At 36.3% G+C, this 15,255-nt stretch overlaps 1 protein-coding gene across 1 annotated transcript in view; it reads right to left on the reverse strand.

Moving 5' to 3' along the window:
* DNER (delta/notch like EGF repeat containing) overlaps window positions 1–14,533 on the reverse strand; it is a 73,254-nt gene extending 58,721 nt beyond the window's left edge. The window contains exons 1-3 of the mRNA XM_039384949.1: window positions 14,306–14,533; window positions 13,136–13,432; window positions 2,363–2,457 (exon numbers count right to left, since the gene is read on the reverse strand). Of these exons, the coding sequence (XP_039240883.1) occupies window positions 2,363–2,457; window positions 13,136–13,432; window positions 14,306–14,533 (620 nt within the window). The remainder of the gene's footprint in view (window positions 1–2,362; window positions 2,458–13,135; window positions 13,433–14,305) is intronic.
* Between the last annotated feature and the right edge of the window lie 722 nt (window positions 14,534–15,255).

Below are 15,255 nucleotides of genomic sequence, written 5' to 3' on the forward strand. Positions count from 1 at the left end.
AAAAGAAATAATGAGAATATTTACACTGAGGGAAATTTGTGTTATTGGGAAATACATCACTGTAGAACAAAAGCTTATCAATAAAGAAGAAAATCTTAAATTTAGCAAGCATGGAATCAGGAAAAGTCCTGAAGATTTTTAGCATGTCCACAAAATTAAAAAATGCTTCAACTGTAAGATTTGCATAATAGTATATGTTACAGCAGATTAAATCATACAGAGTTCCAATTTCCAATACTTGAAGGTCACCATCTTACTGCCCAAGAAGAGTTTTACATAAATATCACGTAATAGTTAAGGATCCTTATTCAGTCTCTGTATTTATGCCTTTTTGAGTAGTACTTCCATTCTACTTCTACAATGCCATCATTTTCTGCAGCTGAAGTACATCCAGGGCTCTTGTTTACTGAAGAACATTCAATGTTCACTCAACACAGGGAGACAGATCCTTGTAGAAATCCCCATTTGTCTGACACACCAGATCGAAGATTCGGGACAGTTTATTCTTTTAAATCAAATGAGTCATGCAAAGCTCCCAAGGTCACTGAGCCCATGGTGTCTTCCTGAATACTGACAGATTGGATATAGGGTTTACTAGTGCATATACTGTACTCTAAGCCACTCTTTCTGTCCCCTCAGGATATATTTTTTCCTACTCCCCTCCACAAAGAAACAATAAAAACCTGTCATGTTTCTGGCAAGTTCCCAAATATTTGGGCATTAATTTCCTCAGAAGGAATACCAAAGGAGTTTAAACAATCCTCCAAAAATTCAAACACAACTACATCCAACTGCTAAAAACTGATAATTTTCTCTTGCTGAAAACAGACTTCCAAATACCTAGAGATGTTCTGTTCCATAATTTTCTGTAATAAAATTATTTCAATCCTGCTCAAAACACAAGGAAATTGTCATTTTTCATTTGACTTCAAAACAACAAAGTTTTGTAATCATGCATGACCCAAGTTGAAAAAATGTTGCAACTAGACATTATAAGAAAAATTTTTACAGTATTTTGGGTCCTCTTTAAGAAAAGTCCTTTGCTGACCATCTCATTTTAGAACAGGATAGAAACTAGTTTCACAGTTTAGATCACACCTGACAATCAAAACAAAACAAACTTATCAAACTCAAATTATTTACCTTTCATAGGTAGCCATCAAACCAGATACGTTACTTGGGCCTTTACCATAGGAAATAAGATGAAATAAAGATAGTTTCCCTGACCTGTCCTAATCTAAGCAGATATAAAACACAACTAAATATAGGTAGTGTAAAAATTACTATGTACTCTGCAGCCTCCTTTAAAATGGGGTCCCTCCATTTTAAATAGAGCTTTAGAATCCACAAATGCCAGCTTTTTCCTGATTCCAAGAAAAGACACTTGTTTGCTTTCAGATTCCAGCCAGCCAGAGCATCCACACTCACAGATCTCTTTCTGGCTTAGGCTTAAGGCTCATGAATGAGCACAATTCAAAGTGCTGTGGGAAGGGTAGGACACCCCCACGTTTAACAGTTACTGCTCCAAACTGTCTGCAGCTTGTCTGCTTGCATCGGTTTGTTTTTTCCTGTGAGCATGGCCTTTTTTAACAGAAACCTGGGATCCTGAAAGATAAGATGACAGTATGAGAAAAGGAGGCTATTTTGGGAAAATCTAAGTCTAAAATTGCAGTAAAGCTGTGAGCCAGAGAGCTACGTTGGCAGATTTTTATTTAAAATAAAATTTCCAATACGAAAATGCCTCATCCCAGCTGACAGAATCAGATCTTTCTAGGAAGTCAGGTTCTGTTAATTAAATGTAACAAAGCAAGCATGTGATGGAAAAAGCAAGACTTTGAAAAGCAAATAACAGAATAAATTCGAATTTTCAAGAAATGTGGTTTGTAGGACATACACAAAGATTTCACAGCTGATGATGACACCCAAAGCAATAACCCAGCAATCAAGTAAAAATGCACAAAATACATGCATTTATATAGTCAACGATAACATTTTCTACCAGCAAGTTCATCTTGAGATTAAAGGGGGTAAAAAAGTGTTCACTGCATGAAGTAGAAAGGAAATGTCATATCTTCTTCAAACTGACATCTTCAACACATCTGCCCTAATTTCTATTGCATTATGATAGCCCAGAGACAGCTTACACGCTCACATCTTCTAAAACATTAAATACTTGGGGAAAATTATGCCAAGCAAAGCGCTGCGATGGCACCACTCGATGCCTGAAGTCTGTCTGCAATTCTCTCATAGACCTTTAGCCATCTGACAGATCTGCCTGCCTGAAAAACTGTTGTCTAAAATATCCAGTCAAAGGAGAATAAAAGCATTTTTGTATTTCATCACATAGAATGAATATTCTTACTTTATTGACGTATTCTGTGGAACTTCAAAGGAGACAAGCCGGCCTCCAGCAGAGCTATTGGAACTGGCATTTCCACAAGCCACATCTGGGGTTATCTGAAAATAAAAATAGCTTTATTTAACACTAAATGAGAAAATCTGACCAATGAAAACATGAAAGAATTTTTTTTACAAATGACATGAATAGTCCAGCAGTCATCTCTTAAAAATCCTCAGGAAGGACCAAAACATTCACCGAAGTCTTTATGCTGCCAACAAACATTCTGAAAATTTACATAACCATCCTTTTAGGTTTTTATTTTAACAAAAAATTCCTGCATGTAAGTGTGAACTTCTAAAGGTATCTTCTTTTAAAAGTGAACATGTTTAGAAAAAGATGAATAGGCTTCTGGTCTTTTAAAATAATAAATAAAGCTCTAACATTTGCCACATCCAAGAAATATTGCATCAGTAATTTATGTGTTCTTGGAGGATTTATAATAGCAAATATATTGTCTTTCTACTATACTATGTTTTTTTTCCAAACGTGTTTCCTTTAAAAAACACTCTCCCACTTGCCCATTGCTATTCTTTGCAAGTAAAAGTTGCTCAGACAAATAGTGCTTTCAGATGGAAAAAAATGATGATCACAGTTGAGAGTGAAAGGATGTGTTTGCCAAATCTAGTGATGCCTACCAGGCACAGAAATCAGTTACTTCATTAACTAAATCAAGACACCATGAAAGATGTCACACATCACAAAGCAATCACAGACAGGCTCCTCAATTATTCAGATCTTCAAAAGTAGTAATTTCCTAAAGACATTCTGAAAAGCATTAATGGTTCCAAGGATAAATATATTTCAAATAAGTAATATTTTATGTGGCATGATTGAGTCTATTACTTAAATTAACATCATCAGTAGTTTTAAAGGATTAGTTTTCAAGTATCTTCATCAGCTTGCTATGAAATATCACACTGTAAAAAGAAACTCAATAAACCAGTCTAATCTTCAAATTTCTAGGAAGATTTTGCCATGTTATATTTTCAGTCATGGAGAACATGTGTGCAAGCTTTTTACATCAGCTTTGCTGAAAAGGCAAAAATGCAACCTGACACCCTTCCGTGAACTAATTTTACATCCAAGAAAAAGCCAGAATCCAATTTATAACCTTAAATAAAATTCAAATTCACATTCTAAACATGATTATGAAACACGTGTAAAAACAGGAACAACAGAAGTCCAGAATACAATGCAAGTAATAATTTTTTAGGAGACTCAGAGCTTATTTCAACTCAGGCAAAACAAACACGCAGTATTGACATTTCCCGATGTGAATGATTTCCCAATGTCTAGATTACATGATTCATTGTTGAATTCCCTGGAACATATAGTATGAACACAGGTAGTTTATGAAAATAAAGTGAGATGCAATTTTATTGTATTTGTTCAAGTGAATTTTAAAAAAAAAATTATATACCCATTACAATTTTTAAATCTCAGGAGTCAAAATTATGGAGGTAACATTAAAGGCGTGATACATCCAAAGTTAATATGGCTAACACTCTTCCTGTGCCAACAGGAAAAATGTCCCCATTTAAACTTCCATTTTCTTTGAGAATCTATATTCCTACTAGAAAAAAGGGAAAAAAGAAATCAGCATCTCTGTTCTCGCACAGTCTTATGCTACATCTAAAAATACACCCCTTTTATAGTATTTCTATAGTTTTACAATTTCATGCTCCTATTACCTTGGAACACAAGTGGGAAAACTGTAATTTATGCATTTCATTTAACTTACTGTTTAATATCAGAAGTTTGTAAAGGGTATTGATCTCTTTGAAACTCAAATTAAAATAAAAAACCACAAAAAATATAGAAGCAAGAGCTGAACAAAATGGCTGCAAAACAAGAGCTGAGATTTGACCTTGAGAAAATGGAAAAAAAAAAACCAAACAAAAAAAACACTGAGCAAAAAACTTTAATTTGCAAACACATCAGAATTTAGGATTAATCAGCAGGAAAAAGCACACATAGGAAATACTGCAATGATAATCAGAAGAGTGAAAGGCAAAATGAATGATTTTGACTCTTCTATTAAGAGATTTGTAATGTTTGATGTCTTTATCTAGGAAGTCTGTTTGTAATTGGCCCTGACTTCAAGCTCTAAGAAGCTGATAAAATAATCATATAAACCAGTAGGACACTAAAACCAGGATTTTACAAAGCCAAAATTCTAATTTCTTTTATATATTAAAACCCCTGATACTTGGATCAGACAAAAAAAACACAGGCAGAATCAGCAGCTCTCATAAGGAACAAGAAATGGTCCCAGCAGTGTCCTATTTCAGGCAAATACTATAGAGACAAAAATGACAATTTTGACACCTGAATTAAGGAAAAAATTGCAGTTTTTCCACAGCTGTGAGAAATATGTATAAAGATTTTTAAGTATGTCTCTTTCATGTTTTAACAGAGCTCTCTGCAAAACTAAGCAACTGAAGAATGGAGGCAAAGACAACCAATACATCACAATAATAAAGGACACTCAGAAGATGAAACCAATCTGTAATTTTCATTCCCCCTCAAAAAAAAAATAAATGTTAAAAAACAATTACATCTAACTACAATGACATCAAACTCTTCTAAAATTCCCCCGAAGTATTCAATAGTACAGAACCTCTAAGACAGCAAGGAAGTTCCTTGGGGAACAGACTTATAACACAGATGATGCAGCTACTTAAAAAATGGTCACCAAAGAAAAAAAAAAATCTTCATGCACCTGCCAGAGCCTGAAGAATGTTTAGGAACTGATTGCAAGGATAAGCTCCTGTGTCAATAGAGAATACATTCAAGAGCTGTTCTTGACAACCTTACTTAGAGTTTAAAATTATTATCAAATTGTTGACAGTAAACACAGAATTCCTCCTTACATACATCTTCCATGACTTTGCATCTAAATAATTTTATGTTTTTTAAAAGATAACATAATATATAAAAATTAAATTTATGCTTTGAATACTTTAAAATTTTACATAGGTAAAAGAGCATCATTTGAGAAAGCAAGAGTGAAATCTTGAGAAGAGTATTTACTCCTACAATCTCTACCTGGACCTTTACAAGGCAGCACTGACTGGCTACATTTCCTTACTAGGCCATAGCAGTAGTATAGATGAGATTGCAAAGAAAATCAGGTGTGGTACCTAAAAAGAAAGCAACAGACTATTCTTCCATATTACAACTTTTCTGAAGAAATTAAATAGTGTGAATGGTACAGCTACTCCCCTGCCTTATACAAACCAGAATAATGAGATATACACTTAATGCAACAAGTGCTGAAATACATACATAAATCCCAAGGCAACATTTTTACATGAATGAGTGCCTTTATTACGTTGATAAGTGTACTAGAGTTTAATTCAATGAGGCTAAGAAGAGTAGCATACAGACACTGTCTGCATTTATACAGCCTCTCAGTACTGAAATTAGTTCTTTGAAGATAGGTATAAGAAATTTCATAGTATGTTTCTTGAAAAGCTGAGCAGACATTTGTAAGTCTGCAAGAACTTATCAACGTGGGCAGACTAATCCTGAATGGCACAAAATACAGCAATTCTGCCACCGCAATACATTTGCATTTCTTTTGTATCTCCACCCCCTGAGTTCACAAAATTGCAGAAGGCTTTTCCTTCTTGCAAAACATGCCACACTTTCCTCAAACTTGAAAGTGGTCTGTAAGTGGAATGGCCAAATTTATATGAGCTTTAGAAATTCCTCACTACCCTATTAAGAAGATAATAAAGATTATTTCTGAAATCTAGCAGATACTTCCAAATACTGGAAAAGGCTGCCCAGGTATCTTGTGCACTCTTCATCCTTTGAGTTAAGACTCAGTTGAACACAATTCTGAGCAACTTGCTCCAGCTGACCCTGCTTTGAGCAAGGAGTTTGCTCAATGTCCAGAGATCCTTTCCAACCTCACCTACACTGATGCTGTGAGTGAAAATTCACCCAATGAGCCAATTGCCCACTAAGTCTTTGCTGTAAATTGCCATTGTAACTTCAGTGACACCACAGCTTTCACAAAACCCCACTCCAGCACACAAGAAGAGTGTTTTGTTTCATTCAGATGTCCCCAAAGCTTACACAAATAAGTCTGTGTGAACGTGTGTGCACACTTATGCACACACAGATACCTGCGTATTTTTAATTGAAACCTTCTTTCTGTGCTAGCTGAGAATGTTCTCTTTGATTTATCTCTTGTCTTTCAAACTCAAAAAGCTGTTCTCCTGTTTTTACTCCTGATGAGGCAAGAAAGAAATCTGCATGGTCTTAGAGCCAGAGCAAAGTGGGGCAAATTAGTCTGGAATTAAACAGAATACATGAATGCACACATCATTCTTGAACTAAATAAAAGAGATGGATACAAATTCATCTTACAGCAAAGAAAAAAACCCTATGCTTAAAACTTTAAACATATTTGAAAAGACATTATGTTAATGCAAAGAGTAGGAAAATGAGCTCTTTGAGAAAAACAAGGCTGTGTTCTGGGGTGGTGTCCCATGAAAACTGAATTACTTGTTTATTAGGAATGGTAACCTTTCAGTTCTTCAGTGGCACAGAAACTGTCACGATAAATGCATTATCAGGAATGGTCTTATAAATGCTGCTTCTTTCAAATCTTCTTCCAAGAGATTTCATACTAATTTTCAATTCAATAAAGCAAGTTTTGTAACGTGAAATGTGGCTTTTCTGAACATATAACCACTTTTCTATCAGGACAGGGCCTGTAGGATTTATTCTCTTCCAACCCCCTAAGGGTGGCAAGAAGTATCTGTTATTTTTTAAGAAATATAATGTTTGGCAGTCTTCCTTATGCAAGGGAAAAATAATGTGTGAAAGAGAGAAAACAGGTTACATACTGACTATAGACCTTGAACAGCTGTTTGCAAATAATTAAAAAGTTAAAAGAAAAGTAAGAAAATAAAAGGCAGTATAATAGAACTATAAGAGGGGGATCTATTACTATCTACTTGTAATCAAAATGCCAAGCAATGAAGCAGGATCACTTCTGGCACAGAAATCCAATTCAGAACAAGATAATAAAAGAAAAAAAGAGAAAAAAAAATCAGCTCCAGTACCCTTCCCTGTAGCATGAAAAACTACTGGTTTTGAAAATCTAGTGTCATGTAGCTTAACCTCCACACGAGTGTACTTGTTTCTACCCTCTGGAGTTTCATATGGGACAATGCTTGAAAGAAAACCAGAATAAAAAGAAAATTGAGGTTTATTTCTGACATATCTCACCAGTGGGAGAGAAAAGCAAAAGTGTTCAGAGTAGCAGTGCCTCTCTGAAGAACACCAAGGGGAGGCTGACAGACTGCATCCAAAACCAGTACCAAATGAAGAAGGCTTCCCAGTTATTGCAGCATTGAAATGGGAGGTAAAGAAGGCTGCATATCCACCCGGGGAATTCTGTTGCTGGCAGTTTGTTTCTTTGCTCATCTGAGCAAAAGGCCCTTTGTAGAATCAGCAATCACACCACCAAGAGGATCCAGTGCATTTTGATGCATGATAATCCTCCAGATAACACTGTTAAAACTTTGTATTTCTGTCACGGACTACCAATGTCAATAGTAGAGGCAGATGCATCAGCAGGCACAGGAGGTTATCTTACCCAATGACACTTTCTCAGATAGATTACCTGGGTTATCACATTAACCATCTGCCTTCTGGTCTCAAGCTGGCCACCAAAATCAATGTCAACTTCATAAAATCTGCTGTTCATCCTGTACAGGTTTTGGCTGGGATGGATTTGATTTTCTTTGCAGTAGCTTTCATGGTGCTGTGTTTTGGATTTGTGATGAGCACAGGGTTGATAACAGGGTTGATTTTAGTTATCACTGGATGGTGCTTACACAGCATTAAGGCCTTTTCTCTTTCTTAGACTGCCCTGCCAGCAAGTAGGCTGGGGGGTGCACAGCTTTGGGGGACCACAGTGGAACAGCTGATCCCAACTGACCAAAAGGACATCCCACACCATACAATGTCATGCTCAGTAATAAAACTCGGGGTGGGAGGTGGAAGTTGGCCAGGGCTGGTGTTGCTCAGAGAGTGGCTGGGCATTGGTTACTTAGCGGTGAGTAACTGGGGCTTTTCACATCATTTGTTTTGTTTAGGTTTTTAATTTATTTTTCTTTATTGCTTTCTTTTTCTTCCTTTATTTTTAATTATCTCCCCATGAGTTCTCACACTTTTACCCTTCCAGTTCTCATTGGATGGGGGAGTGAGCAAGTGGCTGTGTGTGGTTTAGCTGCCTATCCTCTGCTGACATCACAGCACAGTCATTCAATAAATATTACTTCCCTGAATAATTAATAGTCATTTATTATTCCGAAGTGTAAGGAGATAATAAAGGTAAACATTGTATGAACAAGCTCATCAAGCAAAAATTTCACAGTCAAATCTTTATATGCAGAGTGTGAGCTCAGGTCACTGGAGAGTAAATCGGGACGTACATTTCAACCAAAGACTGTCAAGTCAGCTAGAGATATTTCTACACAAAACACTGAAAGGCAGTAAACACATCAGGTTTGTTTTTTTTTTTCTCCTCAGACTATCTGAGACTTCCAGTCAGGATGATTCCTGAAGGAGGAGTTAAGAATCCAGCTACTTTTTAAAGACAGCTCTGGATAACCAAAAGTCCTGAGCCCACCTGCCAATATAGCTTCAGATGAGCAAACCTTCAGTGTCTTAATGGAATTGCACTCACTAGAATTCCCTGTAAGGGTATTTTTGTCCTTAAAGAACTTTGATTTTAGGAAAGCTAGTATTTGTGACCATGTATTAAACATCATTTAGCAATAGAACTTAATAAACTAAGGTTCACATAAGTTTTTTTTAGCATATTGAGCTTTTGGAGACATTTAGGGTTTTGCTTTGAAAACAAATATAATAAAGACTATTACTTATCCAGAGATGCTTGCATAAATTGTCTATCAGAATAGTGTTTGTACAGAAAATTCCATAAACAAATATTGTAGAGAAGAGAGTGAATTACAGATTTATCCTAGAAGAAAGGTAAAATTATTCTAGCAAAATCTGTGTTTCCTTCTGTCTCCTTATGTGTTTGTAGGATATCTTCTTCTAAAAACAAAAGAAAGGTATTAGAGATTTCTAAAACAAATCTTATATACAGGTAGAAGATCTGTCCTTAGTCAAATCAGAAGATCTGTCCTTAGTCAAACCAGAATTATACATGTTCCAGTACTTTAACAGCAATCATAAGAGGGAATGTCAAGAAAATAGGTTAAGAAAAGGGTAAGCATATATACTCCAGCCTTCACCCATTTCCATTACAAATATTTTCCTAAGATATCATTCCTAAGGATGGAGTTTCTGTTCTGTATTTAGCAATCTCAAATGGATCTCTCTTCCATGATTCCATTTGGATTCTGTTCTGTTCCTCCTTCTACCCCCATACCAACCTTGTCAAAAGTGCACAAACATTTAACAACACATAAAGTAGTCAAGATTCAAAGGTCCCTGTTTCAAGCAGAATTATTCCTTAAGCATATTCCATTGTTGCAGAGGAGGAGCACTCCCTTTCAGGATTTTCCACTTGACTCAGCCATGCTCCTTTTAAAGGTTGATAATTTACTGACTAAAGGACACACGTAAAACAAATGCTGTCCCCACTGCAAGAGGAATTAGAAGTTTATTGTAGACTCTAATCACTAGTTCCAAAACCTTGAATCTGAGCACAAAACTGCAGTATAAATAGAAGGTTAGGCTAGGACTCACGTGCTCAGCATTCTAATCCCTGGCTGTGCACCTGGCAAATCACTTTACTGTTCTGAGCTTCAGTGTCTCCATCTGTAAAATGTGAAGAATACTGCTGATTTCCTTTGAAAAGAATTTGAGATCTATTATGGAAAAGTCATATATAAGAGTATGGTACTACTATTCTTACAGTTGATTTTGTACACAGAAACCTTTATTAAATCCATTAATCGAGTCTGATTAATGAGATGGTTTTTTTTTTCTTCTACTATTGGCTAATATATACCTTTTCTACACTGTAACAAAAAGATGATTGAACTGGAGAAATGTGGATTGTTAGTTGGATCTCTCTTGCAAGTGGAATAAGGTAATTGCCCCAAATAAGAAAAAGAGTTCTCTTTCAACAGTTAAGCACAACGACAAATTCGTGTTATACTGAAGAAATCAACTGAGAGAAAATCTTCTTGTCTAGGATCTGTGTTTTTACTCCTTAATCTGCATATCAGGAAAAGATTAATTTCCTATATCAAGACCTCTCTAAGAAATTAAACTGTACCCAAAGACATTTTTAATTTGTCTACTGCTTCAGACAATACTGAGATGGTTCATCCAAGCAAACAGTGCTAAATATATCCCTGGGATCAAGGAATACAGAAAACATGCCCAACCATCGTGCATCTCCTAGACAGTCTACTTCTCTCCGGTGTTCATATTTTGAGTTGCCAAAACTTCCTGGAAAAGCTTCCATGTAAACTTAATCCTTGCAAGATAGTGAGAGCTTTCAACTGGAAAGATTTTGGCAAAATTTCACTCTGAGACAAAAGAATCTGAAGAACAGTAGTTCACTTGCAGCATCAGCATAGAATAATTTGGAAAACTGACTGTCTTGGAAGATTTAAAAAAGCAAACGAACAAACAACATAATAGTCTCAGCCTTTGTTGTCCTCTGAATATCAACAAAGATCAAAACAGTACATTTTTGCAATACAAAATCTACAGCTACTTTAATTTTTTCTTATTAAGAGAGCAAGAAAGGATCAAGCTTTGCAAAGTTCTTAGAGCTGTGAGGAAAGGTAGTATTTTTCTTATTAACACTTAACTTCTTAATTTTGAAGCCTCCACCAAAGAGGCTTTGGAACACAAACCAAATCAACTCTCTTCAAGGCAAATCAACTCTCTTTAGTTTAATATAGATCAGAGACAATGTCTTGAATCAGCAACTGAAATCCCTTTGTTTCAGATAATCATCTCTCTCACTGCAAATTCCAAAGAACAAGGTAGAAGGTCATTATGCCACACTAAAGAGCTTGTGAAAAATACAAGACCCATCATAAAATATTAAAAACATGTCAACACCAGCAATTTCCTAATAGGGCAACAAGTAATTTCCGTTTTAGTGTTCATAGTGCAATTGCAATTCATAACTTCTCAGGAATAATACAGAAGAATAATTTCTCAGGAAGCATACAGAAGACATGCAGAAGGGGGAACTCGAGCTATTAAAATACACGCTTGCAAACAATCTGTTTGACTGAAATTCTTAGTGAACCTGCCTAAAATGCAAACTAGGCAAAAATGTTACTTATACAATACCAGATCACAGATTGAGGAAGACACACCAGGGAAATCTGGTACAGGGAAGAGCATGCCCTTAATTGATCAGGACACATGGAGCGACCATGCAGACATGAGACTGCATTTCAGCTAAGTAATAAGAGCAGATCATTGTTTGGTTCTGCTTCAGTGCTCTCTCCAAACTCCATCCTTGGTGCCTGACATATGTTCTACTGAAAAATAACAGAGAGGGAAGATGGAATTCCAAGAAATAAAGCTTTGTGCTCCAGACACTGCCTACCAGAACTCCTGCTGAAATGGGAGACAGCCCTATAAATACTTCCACCTCAGATATAACCTGAGGGTCATAACACATCAAACATACACTTTATATATGTTGATTCTACTTTGAAAAATTGATTTAAATGAATTTTCCAGTAAAAACATCTACAAATTTTTGTGGACTAGCAAAGAACGATGAAAAACACACTTCTTCCAGGATTAAACACATGCCTGTTCACTTCCTCATTATGTACTGTGTGAAAACACCTCAGGAGAATCAAACTCATTGAATCACTTTAAAAAGAGATACAGTGGACATTTTCCTTGTTTTACCTGAATAAACTGAAATGAAATGACTTCACAAGGCCTTTCTCAATAAGAAAAAATGTCACAAAGATTCAACTCTTTGCCTACAGAAATTAAAATATTTCTTCATCAACAAGTTTCAATACCCCTAGTGCTTGGTACTAAGCTGGTCATTGCTTTAACAGTAACTAGGTAAAGTCTGATACTTTTTTTAAACATTTGCAGACACTGGAGTCCATGCAAGACATGCATTACTAAAAAAGCAGTGTACAACACAGCAGAAAGCAAAGGATCATATGTTGTGTGCTATCCAGTTGTAGTTTTGCCAGGTAGTGTTAAGTTTGAGATTGTTTGTAAGAGTTACAATAAACATTTAAAAGTTTAAATACTTAAAAGTTTCCACCACTGTCACTGCATCTCCAGAGCTCTGCACTGTGTAATATACTAACTACCAATTTAGTCCTTAAATAACTATGTTTTCTTAACACTGCAGGAACCTGTATTTTTCAAAGCAACACATGATTATAACTGCAAATAGCAAAAAATATATTAAAGGTATTGCTTTAGCCTTTATTTTTGCCTAAATTTATTTGATGTTTGGAGAGACAAATGCCTGCAAGAAACAATATTATTCCATTTCAAAAAAATCACCTAATACAACACATTGGCCAGCTTAAGCCCATTACTTGTAACATGTATCAAATGGGTTTTTGTGTTTAATTTTACTGGCATATTAACTCAGGGCAGAGATCATATCTTCAGTCCTCTCGTGTAGAAGCCCACGAAATGATGCACGAATGACAACCCAAAAATGATAACACTTTCAAGGTTTTTTTTCTGTGCATTTTCATTTAGACAGAATACTCTCACCTCTGTTTCATCCCACTTCAGTTCTACCACCTTCTGTCCCGCTCTTGGCTGCCACGTAGGTAATGCCACAGTCGCTCTTGAGCGAGGCAGAACAACGTCAGGTTCCAAGGTGGGTGAGGTGGGGCTGCTCTGCCGTGGGGACGTCGGCTCTGTCCTTCCAGACACGGGAAGGCTGTGAAATGAGTGCTCACAGTTTGTTCCCTCATAGCCTTCACTGCACAGACAGAGGTAGCCATCACTGCTAGTGCTGCAGTTACCATGGTGACAGGGGTTGCTGGCACAAGGATCTGAAACAAACTGGAAAAAGCATATCATATAGGTCAGTTACTGATTATAAAGGATTTATTTCTGAGTTTTAAAAATACCATAAAACGGGATTCTTTAGCCCTACTGTATTTATCTTCTAAACATATTTATGAACCGAGCTCATCTTTGATGTATCTTCAAGGAGGTAAATTCAAAGGATTAAAGAAGAATACAAATTAATCTACATTAACTAATTTCCTCTGACCATTTATGCTAATTCACTGTTGCCACATTCAAGCAAAGAGATAAGCATGAAATAGGAACATGGCCACTGTTCATTATCAGGAATTTTCAAAAACACTCTTAAAAGAGTAATCTATTCAGGGAAAACAAGAGGCATCTCGAAACTTAAGGGAGTAACGGAAATAGGACTGGGACACAGAACTCCTACAGACCTCCAGGTCACGCAGCAGCTCTTTGTGGTCAGAGTTAACCACATCACACAATCCTATTCATGGACACAGCTTCCAGTGGAAAACAGCCGGGCCTTTTACCCACACCTCATTTTATGGACAGCAGTTTCAGAATACAATTCATTTTGGTGCTGAAAACTTTCAGGAATTAGAAAGTAGGGGCAAAAATGTGCCTGTTCTTAAAACAGCATAGGAAAAGACTGAGCTGAGTGATGTAGGAAATATCCTGTCCTAGCCTTGCGTGTCTTTAATTTCTAGCTTAAATTTACCTACAGCTAGTTTGTACTCAGTTTCTTACATCATCATTGACTTTCATGTTAAATGTCTTCCCTCTTCTGTGCTGATTTTTACATCCATAATGTATTTACAGAATACATGTACAAACTCTTCTCAGGTTTCATCTCCTAGAAAAATAAGCCATGCTTGCCCAGTGTCCTCAGGGAGGACAAACCTTTTCCTCCGGACACATCCTCATTTTTGCACCTGGGACTCCAGAGTTTAGCACTGGCTTTTGGAAATGCACCAATACTTTTGCTTGTCCTGGAAACAGCTTCCTTGATAATAGTTCAGAATTGTCTGCCTTAGTGAGAATTAAATCTCTCTGCTGGCTCAGTGTCGTCGTTTGACCATGACAGACACGCAGTTCCCTTGATTTGTCTTCACACCAAAGGGATTCCATCACTGGAATCAGACATTACCTCAGTCTTTAAATGCAAATTTCGCCCAAGAGCTCCAGTTCTAAAGGTTACCCAGTTCTTCCCTGTACAATATTCCAGTCCTTCCCTGAATAAGCAATGCTTCTTGTTACATCTCTCAGTAAGGAACCACCCTCATTTATTATTAAACATTTGTTTTAATTATCACAGGAATTACACAAACTTTATATATCATTAATGTCATAAAAACAAGTATTGGGTCGGTCTACACTAGGAATTTTATTTTTTCATCAGTCCAAAGGTCTCGTGTCCCCAAATCCTACTATTACACTTTCTTATATAAAACAGTACTATTATTGACCTCAACTGGAATTCTTTCTTTGGCTGGAATTTTTGTACACCCCAGACTCTGTAACTTTTTTGGACAGAAAACAGAGGAAATATTATGATGAAAGTTAATTTTGGGGTCAGTTAATGATGAATGTCAGACTTTGTACTGACTGATGTAGAAGAGTCAGGGGCAATGGAAGACACTCCAACATATATGATCTAGTCATTTATCTGGTGGGATTGGCTGCAGCTCAGAATGTTATTTCCTTTGCATGAGGACACGTCTCATACAAAGCAGGTGATACATTAGACATCAGGTTCAAGCTCTGACTCTTCTCCCTCTTAAAAACTCAACTATATAGCAATTTTATATATATAGTTGATATACCAAGCATCAAAGAAGTATGGATTTTTA

This window comes from Pipra filicauda, unplaced genomic scaffold (genome assembly GCF_003945595.2).
Source record: "Pipra filicauda isolate LSUMZ 115617 unplaced genomic scaffold, ASM394559v2 scaffold387_size670060_pilon, whole genome shotgun sequence".
Lineage (NCBI taxonomy): Eukaryota > Metazoa > Chordata > Aves > Passeriformes > Pipridae > Pipra > Pipra filicauda.